At 38.3% G+C, this 14,961-nt stretch overlaps 3 protein-coding genes across 3 annotated transcripts; 2 read left to right on the top strand and 1 right to left on the bottom strand.

The window, feature by feature from the left end:
* Positions 1-1,201: 1,201 nt before the first annotated feature.
* LOC108996305 (ABC transporter G family member 5-like) lies at positions 1,202-3,614 on the top strand. The gene has a single exon (XM_018972123.2). It carries the CDS (start codon positions 1,453-1,455, stop codon positions 3,397-3,399), a length of 1,947 nt encoding a protein of 648 aa, XP_018827668.1. The 5' UTR covers positions 1,202-1,452; the 3' UTR covers positions 3,400-3,614.
* Positions 3,615-4,492: 878 nt separating this feature from the next.
* Positions 4,493-7,205, bottom strand: LOC108996304 (pentatricopeptide repeat-containing protein At2g13600). Its single transcript, XM_018972122.2, has one exon. The coding sequence runs from the start codon at positions 6,981-6,983 to the stop codon at positions 4,869-4,871; it is 2,115 nt and encodes a 704-aa protein (XP_018827667.1). The 5' UTR covers positions 6,984-7,205; the 3' UTR covers positions 4,493-4,868.
* A 910-nt stretch (positions 7,206-8,115) lies between these two features.
* Positions 8,116-10,316, top strand: LOC108996411 (pentatricopeptide repeat-containing protein At2g13600-like). Its single transcript, XM_018972301.2, has one exon. The coding sequence runs from the start codon at positions 8,228-8,230 to the stop codon at positions 9,962-9,964; it is 1,737 nt and encodes a 578-aa protein (XP_018827846.1). The 5' UTR covers positions 8,116-8,227; the 3' UTR covers positions 9,965-10,316.
* Positions 10,317-14,961: the final 4,645 nt, after the last annotated feature.

Raw genomic sequence — 14,961 nt, 5'->3', positions numbered from 1 at the left:
TGGGAAAGAACAATCGTTTGATAATAAAATATCTCTTACGTAGACGTACTACCTGTACTGAAACTTCGATCTGAGTAATTTTGTGTGTATATACATATACATATATATATATATATATTATATATGCTCGCAGCCCAGGTACAGACAAATTAAAAGGAGAAGTGCTGTCATAATAACGAAAAAATTCTATAAAACTAAATTTATAAACTAATAATTAAACTATTTCATATGCTACGCTAGATATATTTTATAATAAAAAATAATTTTACAATTCAACGTACTATATAAATCATATCAATTTATGAGTTTATTTTTATATAATCTCTTTATAACTAAAACATATCTTAATAAAAATAACATAAAAATCCGAACCACACCCTCAAATTACCAGCCACAAAGGTAAAATATTCTACGTTGTACGTACGTTTATAAGTTGGTTTTGTAGCCTAAAAATCTTTATTGTATGCTTCTACATTTCAATTTAAAAGTTAACTTGATTAATCCATTTCACTATGGCTCAAAATTAACCTTGATGGAAGATTAGGACAAAAGACATAATGAGTTTGTTTACCAACTTTGAGATATATATTAATAGTTGTGTCTTAACAAATTGATCGGTAATGCTATATATAATTTTAGATTATATAAATTTCGTATATTCTTTTTGAAAAAAAAAAAAAAAAAAAAAAGATCCGTCATTAATAAATTACTATTTTTAAGTCTTATGTTTATTTTTTTTTAAATACGTAGCGCTTACACAATCTATAATTATAAATATCATTTCTCTAACAAATTAGATGCGAAGGTTTTTCATTGTTCCAATAATCATAGTAATCGTTCCATGCTTTTGGAAACGCATATTTCCCTACCCGACCCATGTAATTTCTTTCAATTTGTACAAAAATAATATAAAAAATAGTGGGCAGTCATGGCAAATTAGGTCCCATGGGCCATGCATGCATCCATAGACAAAGCTCAAAGTCTTTTTTTTTTTTTTTTTTTAATAATCCTCAAAATTTATCAATATAATTATTGTATAAATTTGTATGAAATTAATGTTACATATTATTTGGTTTTGTTAACAAACCTCATGAGTCATGACGACCAGAAACAAGAGGGTTTCTCTTACCATTGCCACGTGAACTATACAATTTTCCATGACAAAAAAATATCTATACAGAAGTAGCAATAACAGGTGCACGTGAACCATATATACAAACACGAGGAGCCAAGTGTCTTTGCAGTTGATCCCTAGCTTTGAACCACTCGCTCACTGTTTACACAGTGCAGTTGGAGCCAAAACCAGGGATTAAATAAAGTTTATAAACAAGAAAGAAAATGAGTTGGGAGTAGTTGTTTTAGCAGTAGACCAGGCTGTGCTAGAGAAGCCAAAGCTTTGAGGTAAAACGAGAGAGAGAGAGAGAGAGAGAGAGAGAGAAGATTGCATCCTCAATGAAGAAACAAGGGTGTGAGATTGAAGCAATAGGCATTAACTACCAGATTCAAACACAAAGTAGAGAGCACCCTTTTAAGATCTTCAGCAAAGGGCCACAAGAGAATCAACAGAAGGTTGATCAAGAACCAGATCAAGAACAAGCCAAGGTTGAAGAACCATGCCCCAGGGTGCGCCAAGTCCTGAAAGGCGTGAACTGCAGCGCAAAACCATGGGAGATTCTGGCCATTGTGGGTCCAAGTGGAGCTGGAAAGTCATCCCTGCTAGAAATCCTAGCAGGGAAAGTCACACCACAAAGTGGCTCCATTTTTGTGAACCAAAAGCCCATAGACAAAGTTCATTTCAAGAAAATCTCAGGCTATGTCACTCAAAAGGATACCCTCTTTCCCTTACTTACGGTGGAAGAAACCTTAATGTTTAGCGCAAAGCTAAGGTTAAGGCTTCCAGCAGCTGAGCTGAGATCCAGAGTGAAGTCATTGATTCAGGAGCTTGGCCTGAATCATGTAGCTGGAGCTCGTGTCGGAGACGACAGGGTTCGAGGGATATCCGGTGGAGAAAGACGCCGCGTTTCTATTGGTGTGGACGTAATACATGATCCGAAAGTGCTGATTCTTGATGAGCCAACTTCAGGGCTCGACAGTACATCAGCGCTCCAAATCCTTGACATGCTTAAGACCATGGCTGAAACCCGGGGCAGAACCATAATCCTCAGTATCCACCAACCTGGGTACCGGATTGTAAAGTTGTTCAATTCAATTCTACTGTTGGCTAATGGCTGTGTCTTGCACCATGGCACCGTGGATCAGCTTGGCGTGAACTTAAGGCTGATGGGACTAGAGCTTCCTCTTCATGTCAATGTCGTTGAATTCGCCATTGAATCCATTGAAACCCTTCAACAGCAGCGAAAGTTTCAACCAGTTCAACAAAAAATGCTACCAAAGTTGCCATCAACACTGCAACAAAAGAAAGGAGACGATCTAGGTGAGAGTAGATCAAGTGGTAATTTTACTCTACAACAGCTCTTTCAACAATCCAAGGTTATTGATGAAGAAATCATCAATACTGGAATTGATTTCCCTCCCGACTTTGCAAATTCTAGATTGCGAGAAACCATAGTTCTCACTCATAGATTCTCCAAAAACATCTTTCGGTCGAAGGAACTCTTTGCTTGTAGGACGATTCAAATGCTGATCTCAGGGCTTGTCCTTGGCTCGATCTTTTATAATCTCAAAGATGACTTGGTTGGAGCCCAAGAAAGGGTAGGTCTATTCGCATTCATTTTGACATTTCTGTTATCATGCACCACAGAAGCTCTGCCAATCTTTTTGCAAGAGAGGGAGATTCTTATGAGGGAGACATCCTGCGGAAGCTACAGAGTCTCATCCTATGCCATAGCCAATGGACTTGTTTACTTGCCATTTCTGCTCATCCTATCCTTTATATTCACAGTACCATTATACTGGCTTGTTGGACTCAATCAGAGTTTCATGGCCTTTCTACACTTCTTGTTGTTAATTTGGCTAATTCTGTATACAGCAAATTCGGTTGTGGTATGTTTCAGTGCTCTGGTGCCGAATTTCATCGTAGGGAATTCAGTGATCGCAGGCGTCATGGGGTCCTTCTTTCTGTTCTCAGGTTACTTCATATCAAAACATGGGATTCCAAGTTACTGGATTTTCATGCATTACATATCGCTGTTCAAGTATCCGTTTGAAGGGTTTTTGATAAATGAGTTCTCCAACTCAGGAAAGTGCCTGGAGTACATGTTTGGGAAATGTGTGGTGAGTGGTGAAGATGTGCTTAGAGAAGAAGGCTATGGTGGGGAGGAAAGTAGGTGGAGAAATTTGATGGTTATGGTATGCTTCATATTGGTTTACAGGTTTAGTTCTTATGTGATTCTTCGATGTAGATGCTCTCAGAGAGGGCTCAAGGATGCCCTCGTCTGATGAACATGGTGAAAAGTTCTCTCTGTCCTCGTTTGTGTTCGTTCACATGTCTTGGTGTTTACTTAAAATAGCACCCGAAGATGAACAGCCATAAAAAATAAAGAGAAGATGTGTAATTTCATTTCTGCCACCAGGTTGTACAGACAAGATATCTTTCTTTTCTTTTTTTTTGTTTTTGCTTTGGAAAAAAACTGAAGGTTGGTTGTTGTGTTCCATATTTTTAACTCTCTCTCTCTCTCGCCATAACACACACAAAGATATCCCAGCTTCCTTTTTTTTTTCTTCTCTTCACGGTTACTGTTTGTTACTCAGTTACATATGCTTGCTGGACACTACAAAATGTGCTGGTTTGTTCTGAACATGTCAAGAAACTGGTCGAAAGAGGTTATGGCAAGCTTGATGGTTCAGGTAACAAGGTTTCTAAAGGATTGGTCCACTTATCTTTCCAAGGCCCCTGAATGCTTAATTTTCTTAATAACAGGAGGCCTCGGAGCATTTTGTAACAATGTGCAACTGTAAAGTGGAGTAAATTGACTGGCCACAGTAATCACCAGTGTGAGCACACGTGATTGTAAATGTAGCACAGATGAAACAATGCAGAACTTAGCGGCACGTAAGTAGTCTAAAACCATAATTAATTTATTAATCTAAGCAGCCGGTCGAATCATACCATGATGTGCCATAGTTAACAGCAATAAAACTGGGCCCAATTGGCTCGATTGCACTACGTACCAACTGCAGATGAGCATGCCACCAAAGCCTTGGAGCTCTGCCCTCAATATTGTGAATTGGCCCGGCGAATGTAAGTGATAACAGTTCATTACAGGATAAATTATACCGACCAACCTCCTTCATGGTTTGGAGGGAATTACGTCTTTTTTTAGAAGAAGAAGAAGAAGAGAACAGTAGCCTATAGTTTTATCAAGAGCAGACTCGGGCCTGTCTTTAATCTACCGTTCATAGAATGTATCTAGGTGTTCTTTTGTATACCTCTTGTGTACACGGGCTATTACCTATTTCATGTGTATCAATAAAATTTATCTCTTACTTATCATTAAAAAAAAAATAATAATAATAATAATAATAATAATAATAATAAAAAGAGCATACTCGGGCCTTCATCTATTTCATGCTCAATAAAATTTTGTTTATCGGCCAAAAAAAAAAGTTTTATTAATAGCCATCACTTATGGTGGAAGAATGACATGGTTACATTAAGACTGCCTTGACAACAAAAAAATCAAGGTCAAGATTGAAACTCGAGGGGAAGTGTGACATTTTCGAAAACCTCAAGGAAGATCAGGATAGTCCTGAATAGCAAGGGAGGATTTTGGTTTGTTGTATAATGGTAAGACACGTAAGTGTAACAATTATGAGAACTACTGATAACTGTTACTAACCTTTTTTGTTCTGCAAAATTGAGGAACAGATCTATCAGATGTTGGTTGAAGAGAAGAAAGCATTTGAATTCAACCAACAGCAGCATCTGCTGGCATATCCGTTTCGTAACCTAAGATTAATTCAGATTCACTGTGCCCATCATAGGCCTCATGATCACCAGCATTGGGCACATAACCAGCTCTCTTCATCTGTCCCATGAGCATCTTCAGAAGTGAATAGATCTCCTTTCTCTGAGGATGCTTTTTATCTTTAGCCATGAAAACATGCAAATCACTCTTGAGTTTAATCCAACTGCAACCTGGCTGCTTGATAACTCCCTCTCGCCTCATCAGCTTCCTTACCTTCCTAACATCCCTCCATTTTCCAAGTTCAGCGTACATGTTTGAGAGAAGAACATAGGGTCCAGAGTTCCAAGGCTCAATCTCTAAAAGCTTATCTGCAACAAATTTCCCTAACATTATGTTCTTGTGGACCTTACAAGCAGCAAGCAAAGATCCCCAGACAACACCATCAGGCTGCATCGGCATTGTGTCTATTAAGCTCTTTGCTTCATCGAGGCATCCAGCTCGGCCAAGTATATCAACCATACATGTATAATGGTCCTTCAGTGGTGTCAAACTATGTTCCGTTGTCATTGAGTGGAAATAATGGCGTCCCTCTTCAACCAGCCCTGCATGACTGCAAGCACACAAAACACCAATCATTGTGACATGGTCTGGTTTCTCTCCAGATGCCAGCATTTTCTGGAAAAGTTGAAGAGCTTCAGCTCCATAACCATTTTGTGCATATCCCACTATCATAGCATTCCAAGAGACATAATCCCTTTCCACCATATTTTTGAATACCCGGCTGGCATCTTCAATTGATCCACATTTCATGTACATGTCGATGAGAGAGTTTCCTACAAAAATATCACTCTCCTCTTCAGATTTAAAGAGAAATCCATGCTTCAAAACATGACAGTGAGCCTGTCTCCCCAATTGCAGTTCAGCAAGATTCGCACAAGCATTGAGTAGATTTCCAAAGGTGTAATGGGTCGGCCAAATGGATTCCCTCTTTAGAAGGAGGAAGAGTCTGAGAGCCTCTTCATTCTCCCCACTCTGTGTATACCCTGCAATAAGTGAATTCCAAGACACTATATTCCGCTCCATCATTTTTGCAAACATTAACCTTGCAACTTTCACACTTGATGCCCTTGCATACCCACTTACCATGGAGGTTTCAGACACCACACTCCTAATAGGCATCCTATCAAAAACCCCTCTAGCATCATTAATTTTACTACATTTTGCATACATATCAACCAGTGCATTTCCCAAAATGAGGTCATCCTCAAAGCATTTCACAACGCGGGCATGAATCTGTAAACCCTCTCTAATTGCTAACAAACTCGCACAAGCACTGACCACACTAGCTAGAGTGACCTCATCTGGTACAAATCCACAAGCCATCATCCTCGCAAAAACTTCCAAAGCCTCACTAGCCGGACCATTTTGCTCATAGCATGTGATCAAGCTATTCCAAGAAACTATGTTCCGTTGACCCATCCCATCAAAAACCCTGTGAGCACAAGCCATGCTCCCACACTTAGAATACATGTCGATAAGAGCAGAACCCACGTAAACATTGGACGAGTACTGGGACTTCGAAACCAAAGCATGAATTTGAATACCCATTTTCAAATCCGTCACGCCTGAACAAGCACTAAGAGCACTGCCAAACGAGTATCCGCTAAGTACAAAATTCTCCCTATGCGTCATAACAAAATACTCTAAAGCCTCTGTAAAACGATCATGTTGTGCAAAACCTGATACCATTGAGTTCCACGAGCACTGGTCCGGATCAGGCATGGACCAGAAGACCTCCGAAGCCTCATCAAGGTAACCCGATCTAGTTAACGCATTTATAATTGAATTCCAACTGAAAGTGTTCTTGTCAAGCATTCGATCAAACAAGTTGCGCGCATCTTCCAAACAACCGCATTTTCCATAAGAATCAATAAGCCTATTCTGGATAAAAATTTCAGAAGAAAACTGGGTTTTGATGATACGGGCGTGGATGCGGCGCACGTCACCCGCCGACCTCGATTTGACGCACGAGTCCAAGAGCTTTGCGAAGGGAGAGGAGTCGAAAAAAGAGAGGTCGCCCACCACGAGGTTCTTGACCAAGCCATGTCTAGCCATTCAAATATCTTTAGAGAAGACAAGTTCGAAGGCATGTTTCGTTGAGGTTTGTAGATGCTCCGAAAGAATATGAAATCAGAATAGAAACAGAGGAAGAAGAATAAGATGAATGAAAGTGTGGCTCTTGAGCTTCCATTTACGTATCGAAAGATTTTGAATTGCCGTTGGCTTTATGGTTACCTAAGAATTAGGATGCTTCAAATATCTCAAAAGATGTTTGGAAATATGCCTCCCTTGCCCTGTTCTTAAAAAAAAAAAAAAAAATGAATCACTGTATATGTTACACGAGCTTTGCTATTCATAATTTTCACACACCTTAAATCATAATTATTTTTATTCTTAAATTTTTAAATGTTTTTATTTTATTTTTTTTAAAAAAATTAAATTATTCTACTCATCATCTATATATCACACATTTAATAAGAAAAAAATTAAAAAAATAACAAAAAAAATAATATATAGTGTGTGAAGTTTATGAATATAATTTTTCATTTTACATATATTCTTCATTAATAATCCCATCATTCCAAACAGTCGTCCTTTTTCTCATTTTTTTTTCTAATTTTTGTCCAGAAAACTTTGATATCTGGAAGATCTGAGGTAATTTCAATCCATTCATTGTTTGGTACCAAAGAAAAATAAAAAGATGGGTTTACGTTAAACATTACAATGGCAAAGACTTCAGTCAATTTCACAAGTGGTTATCAAAAGTGTCTCGTGGAATATGGATGTTGGTCCAATGCACTAGTAATTTTCAGGCTAAATTTCAGGATTTTAATTCTTCTCAAAAAAAAAAATGAAATTCAGGAATTTAATTTGTTTTTGTTTTCTGGCATCAATTTATCAACCTCTAAAACTAGGAAAGATTCTCACTCTTGTTCCAGAATTCAGATTAGCTCAACGAGAGATAATAATTGCATTAAGTCCTGTTTAGATTTATAAATAATTTCATTTCATCTCATTATTATAATTTTTTAAAATTTTTATATAAAATATAATAAATAATTTAATTTTAATAATATTAAAAAATAATAATTTTTTTAACTCATTTAAAATTATTTTATACCCTAAAATCTTATCTTGTCTCATCGTATTAAAATAGTGCATCGTACGCACATGTTTTATCTTCTCAGTCCTCTCCCTTCGATGCGAACTATTTCACTGACAGGCGCCACATTAGCGGTCATGTTCTCTCTCACTTCCCCTCTCCATGTTCCGTCCACCTACTGAAATAGCCATTGCTCATGCTTCCTAGTGATATCGTCTCAGCCGTGGGTCATTGCGCATCACTCATTTCAAGATGCACCACAACCAGGAACCTAAAACTGGGCATGGCCCTGCACTCACACCTCATCAAAACAGCACTTTTCTTCAACCCCTTCCCAATCAATGCTCTCATAGACATGTACTCTAAATGCAACTCCGTAGAAAGTGCCCAAAAGGCCTTTGATGACCTTCCCTTCAAAACTACCCGTTCTTGGAACGTCATGGTCTCCGTGTACTCTGGAAGAGGTCTATTTAGTAAAGCTCATAAACTGTTTTATGAAATGCCAAGACCAAACCTTGTTAGTTATAACTCGTTGATATCTGGTTTATCATATCATGGATTTCACAAAGAATCTATTCATTTCTTTCTAGACATGCAGAAGGAATATCATTGTTTAACCATGGATGAGTTCACTCTAGTCAGTGTAGTTGGTGCTTGTGCCTGCTTGGGTGCTTTAGCTTTATTGGGCCAAGTTCACGGAGCAGCAATTGTTTTAGGCTTAGAGTTGAACATTATTATTCATAATGCCTTAGTTGATGCTTATGGAAAATGTGGTGTACCCAATACGTCATATTCTATTTTTAGTCTAATGCCGGTAAGGGATGTTGTGTCTTGGACTTCGATGATTGTTGCTTTTTCTCGGGCGTCTAGACTCAATGATGCTTGTCGAGTATTTAATGAAATGCCAGTTAAGAACACTGTCTCTTGGACTGCTTTGCTATCTGGGTTTACTCAAAATGGTCATGCGAGAGAAGCATTGATTCTTTTTCAGCAAATGCTGGAAGAAGGAATCTGGCCTGTTGCTCATACTTTTGTTACCGTTTTAAGTGCTTTTGCAGATTTAGCACTCACTGAAAAAGGTAAACAGATTCATGGGCACATCATTCGAAGGAGCACCAGTAGCAACTTTGTTAATGTGTTTATGCTGAATGCTTTAATTGACATGTATTGCAAGTGTGGAGACATGAAATCGGCTGAAACATTGTTTGAATCGATGCCTGGAAAGGACATTGTCTCTTGGAATTCAGTAATAACTGGTTTCTCTCAGAATGGGCTTGGGGAAAAGTCACTTCTTCTATTTCAGAGAATGATAGAAGCAGAGATAAAACCAAATGCCGTCACATTTCTAGGGGTGCTATCCGCCTGCAGCCATACTGGTCTAGTATCTGAAGGAATTGAAATTCTTGACTCGATGGAGAAGGACTATGACATAAGTCCAAGACCGGAGCACCATGCAATCTTGATTGATTTGCTTGGGAGGAAAAATAGACTCGAGGTAGCAATGGAGTTGATTGGGAAAGCGACTAATGGCTCGGATCATGTTGGGATGTGGGGTGCAGTATTGGGCGCTTGTCGAGTCCACGGGAATTTGGGTCTTGCCAGAAGAGCTGCAGAAGCTCTGTTTGAGTTGGAACCCAGCAATGCTGCAAGATATGTTATGCTATCAAATATTTATGCTGCATCTGGTAGATGGGTTGATGTCAATAGAGTGAGAAGGCTCATGGAGGAGAGAGGTTTGAAGAAAGAAGTGGCTTATAGTTGGATTGAGGTGAGGAATGCAAGACATGAATTTGTGGCCAAAGACAAGTTACATAGTCAGATAGGAGAGATATACGAAGTGATTTGGAAGTTGGTAGATCACATGAAGGATGCTGGATATCAGCCTTATATCGACAGTATTTTTCTTCAAGACGAGGATGATGGCCTTTCTTGATTTTATTAATTACGTTAGAACTTGCAAAAGCATGGATACTTATTGCCACTTGCATATTAACTTATCAAAAACATTGCAAATGCATGGATGCAAGCCTACTCAACAAGATTAAGAGAGAAAAAAAAAAAAAAAAAACTTTAGCCAAATGTCACAATCCTTTTAGTATGAGCTGGAGGCGCTGAGGTGTGGCATCCATTGCATAGAAGATCCAGATTTACTGCCGATTCAAACCATGAAAAAAAAAAAAAAAACTTTAGCCAAATGTCACAATCCTTTTAGTATGAGCTGGAGGCGCTGAGGTGTGGCATCCATTGCATAGAAGATCCAGATTTACTGCCGATTCAAACCATGGGGGCATCAGCATATCGCACTGAAAAGGGGGCCTAGTGCATCATGAAGAATAAAGTTTTTGTAAAATGTCAGAGTTTTGCAATAAGTTCTTGTTATACGTTGGAACCAGCCATGAGACTGCATAAATTCCAGAGCATACAACACCATTCCACAGGAGAGTCTTACTTGATATTAACGAACGGTAATTTTTGTCAGGTAACTTTTTATTTTGGAAAAATATACTTTTTCACCCTACAGTTGTCGTATGCCTTACACTCCAAATTAACAAAATTGACTCGTTACATTATCAAACTATCAAAAGGTTTGACTGATAATGTAATGTGCATTGTGCACTCTTGGATAATATCCTACCGTCAAAATTGTATCACATCACCCATTTCGATCCATCTCAATGGATATAATTGGACGATGGGGCTGCTTGTCGCTTTGCAGTGTGTGAGCTGAAATTAATTTTGGGGGGCGGGGGCAGAAAATGTAACAAGCCGAGTAACGTGGCCCCAATCCAAGCCATTACTATCCTTCATTTTACTACTTTTACCTTTGTGTGTTAGGGCCTTAGACTATGTTACTAGATCTTTGAATTGTAATAGGTAGTGAGTTTAGGCCCGTAGCATAAACTAGTTGTAGATTCTAATCTTATTATCTTGTTGTTACTGTTAGCCCAAGCCCAATACGTGGGTTATATGTACTGAGCAAGTTGGCTCTGAAGAGGCATCTAGAACTTTAATACAATATATTCTTATTTCTGATATCTATCTCTTTCTCTTGGAAGTTAGGTTAATCTCGAATCTGACAATTTTCTTTACATTTTCTCTCATATTTTTTAGTTATCTAAACACTACCTATCCAGTGTGTTAAAAGCAGTATCTAGAGCTAGTCTTTCCTTGGCATCGGCTTCATCAATCCATAGAAATAGAAAAAATTATTTCATCATTGCTCAACATCAGAGAATAAGTCGAACAATCACAACAACATTTGGATGTTATTTTGCAAACATTCAAAGATGTCAAGAACAATCTTGAAGATTTTCAGAACAACTTCAATGAAGAGTTCTCAAATCTGGAAAACCAACTCTATTGTCAACAAGAAGAGGAAAAATATACAGCAATAATGGAAGAAAAGGAAGTAGTCATCACCGCTCGGCTTACTCTTTCTCATGTTTTCATAAATCTCGTTAAAAACCAAAAATCATTTCCTCCATTCTCTGATTTCTCCCTTCGAATCTCGTGTCCTTCCCTTCCTCTTATAAATTGTTGTTCATTTTCTTCATTTCTTTCAGTTGTCCCTGGCAACAAAGACTCATTAATAGTAAGAAGGCCGACTCATTAATAGTAAGAAGGCCTAGCCATTAGATGGAAATTTGATCCCAGTGGTGTCGAGTTTCAAATTCCCGACTCCTCACCATCAACCCATAAACCCACGCCATTTTCATGTTATCTATTAACTCTTTTTTCTCATCTCCTAGGGCTAAGGATAAGATTTTTTCTCATCCTCTCCACACTCGATCGTGTCGACAAGGATGCAGTTGCCAATTGGGTTTTATCCTTTCGAGTTCTCCAAAAAATATGAGAGTTTGCGTAGTTGAAGGTTCTGAAGCCAACAAGGAGACATCATACTCAAAGGGACTTGTCGAGAAAGTAGCTACAGATCCCGTGTATACAAAAATGGAGCAATGCATGGACAAGAGAGCATTGAAATCAAGTTTGGATGGAGAGTTGCTAAAGAAATCGACGCAGTAAGAGTTGCCGGAGGAACAACTCATAAAAAATTTTCTTTCTGGCTCGTCCTCCCAGGAACAAGCCGACGATGATAGTTCCAATTCCACCCATTTCTCTGGAGCCGTTGACTCTGAGTCTCATCTCACCAGTGAACTTGCCGTAACTGATGATGATTTGGCAGAGCTTGAATGGGTTTCCCACTTTGTTGACGACTCCCCTCAGGCTTCTCTCTTTCGTATGTCGCCGAAAAACAGAAAGCTAAAACTCTTACTACGAACCTATTCGTGCAGACCAAGATCGAGCTCAACAACAAGCCAGGCGACAACAGCAATGGTGGAAATGATAGAAGTAGCAACTGTTGCAAACTTTTCTGGGATGGATTTAGATCTAACCATGGATCCAAATGAACCTATTGACTGTTTATGTAACTGTAACGCCCCAATAGAAGGCCCATACCACATGGCCTATACTCCAAAATGACTAGTCAATGATACAATTGGAGTCCCATTAAAACCTTATAAAGAGCAAGAACTTCTCATTCCCAAGCAATGTGAGATCTCATACACTACCTACCCTTATCCATATCATATGGGGTATCACAGTAACCAAGTTAGCTATGGTGAGATGGTTGCTTGTGATAATCCTAATTACAAAATAGAATGGTTCCATTTTTGGTGTGTTGGTCTGAAAGAACAACTAAAAGGAAAATGGAAGATGTGTCTGGGGTTGCTGGTTTCAGTAGATACAAATCTTGCCCCTCAACTGCTTGATTTTTTGCCACTTAAAATTGTTTTGAAGCCTTTTGACAGAGGAAGAGAAAGAAATCATTTGGGAATGAATTGTAATGGACAGGACACCATCGAGCTACTGAAAGAGCCTCGTAAATTTTGAGTGGTGGAGAAGGGGTTGGAAAAGAATTTAGAGAGTGGAGGGGAAAGTGGGTTTGATGTGAGAAATTTAGATGATAAGAACTTTGTTTCTCAACTGCTTGATCTTTTCCCAACTCAATGAATTTTTGAGCCCTTTGATAGAGGAAGAGAGCATAGCCATGTTTACACACTAGACATGGAGGGTTGTAACCTCCTGGAACTTGTGAGGTTGGAAACGAACCTCCCAATTCCTGGGTTGTCTGACCATGCTGCTCATATCTTCTTCAATGGGCAATGTTCTGGATCAGCTGTTGGGACTAGGGGACAGAGGCAATTCACAATTGTAGGACCAGTCAACTAGCATGCAAGAAGAAATAGAATTGCACTACTCAACATAGTTGTGGGGTTACCAAACTTTGGTTGCATTATGAGATGTGGAAAACATGAATCCTTGGTCCAATTTTTCTTTATGGTCTTGATGAAACCTCGTTGCAAAAATAGTCCTATCAGGTTGGTCTAAAAGGAGAGGCAATGAATTTGGTCTATCCTGATAGAGTCCCATTTGTTGATTGGATCCGTGGGTTACTTGTTGTTCGAAAGCTAATTACATAGGGATTGAAATGGATTAAAGAAGAGTGACAAAATTAGGAAAAATAGCATTCTCGTTTTTTACCCTGGTGGTGGTCGCATGTATCTCACAATGGGTTGTTATGAGAATGATTGCTCCTTGTTGGTAGCCTTGTGTAGAGATAAACTAGAGACTATTGGTGGTATTGATGCCACCCTTGTGCCTTACAAGGCTGTTGATGAGACGGTCAAGTTGATTCTTGATGCAATAGAGCAAGAGGGAGGATTTCATTTGGGATTACGGAATAAAATATGGAAAAGTTTGTTACAAGGACTGAGTAGTAGAGTTGCATCCGTGCTTCCAACCTTGAGGACAAGGTTCTTGAAAGGAACGGCAATGTAACAAGCCGAGTAACGTGGGCCCAATCCAAGCCATTGACTATCCTTCTATCATTTTACTACTTTTATCTTTGTGTGTTAGGCCTTAGACTATGTTACTAGATCTTTAGATTGTAATAGGTAGTAGGCTTAGGCCCATAGCATAAACTAGTTGCAGATTCTAGTCTTATTATCTTGTTGTTACTGTTAGCCCAAGTCCAATACGTGGGCTATATGTATTGAGCAACCTGGCTCTGAAGAGGCATCCAAAACCTTAATACAATATTTTCTTATTTCTAATCTCTATCTCTTTTTTCTTGGAAACTAGGTCAACCTCGAATCTGACCATTTTCTTTACATTTTCTCTCATATTTTTTAGTTATCCAAACACTACCTATCAGGTGTGTTACAGAAAATGTGATTCCCTATATTTTCCATCTAATGTTTGCTCTAGGTCGACAACCTTAGCCTCGCACCAATCTCTAGTGTCCGTTAGGCTGGAAAATTATGTGTGTGTAGTAAGATTATCAAGCAAAGTTTTGAGTACCGTTTCGGTGACGGTTTCAGTTAAGGTACTGGAATGAAATATTTCAGTATTGGTACCGTTTCGAGATAGTCTATATATAGATAAATTAATTATATATGTATAAATTATATTTCAAAATAACATCAATGCAAATCTTGAAAAGTTAAAACACATATTTATAAAACTTAATAATACTTCTAAGTTCTCAATCCAACTATAAAAAAAACATTCACTTATCTTCATCATGAAAATGAGAGTAGGGATTTGATTTTCAATTCTCAAGAAAATAGGATTAAAAAAGTTTAAAAAAATAGTTTTCATATGTGAGAATTAAAGTAAAAATTATGAAAATACACGAAAAATACAAAAATATAAAATTTCGGTCAGTACACTAAAAATTGGTCGATACACCAAAAATCGACTGGTATTAACTGAAACGCACCAAAATGGTCTATATTTGATCTGGTACAAAACACCTATCTCCTCCATGTCAATTACCAGATATGGTAAATACCGACCGTACTGACCGGTACGACACGGTATTCAAAACCTTATTACCAAGTGACATATCATGACTAGAGGTCGTTG

This window comes from Juglans regia, chromosome 1 (genome assembly GCF_001411555.2).
Source record: "Juglans regia cultivar Chandler chromosome 1, Walnut 2.0, whole genome shotgun sequence".
NCBI classification, from domain to species: domain Eukaryota; kingdom Viridiplantae; phylum Streptophyta; class Magnoliopsida; order Fagales; family Juglandaceae; genus Juglans; species Juglans regia.
This window is presented reverse-complemented; position numbering and strand designations above follow the sequence as displayed.

What these genes read in the sequence shown, in the direction of transcription:
- LOC108996305 (XM_018972123.2), top strand. Translation starts at nt 1,453, where the DNA reads ATGAAGAAACAAGGGTGTGAGATTGAAGCAATAGGCATTAACTACCAG.
- LOC108996304 (XM_018972122.2), bottom strand. Translation starts at nt 6,983, where the DNA reads ATGGCTAGACATGGCTTGGTCAAGAACCTCGTGGTGGGCGACCTCTCT.
- LOC108996411 (XM_018972301.2), top strand. Translation starts at nt 8,228, where the DNA reads ATGCTTCCTAGTGATATCGTCTCAGCCGTGGGTCATTGCGCATCACTC.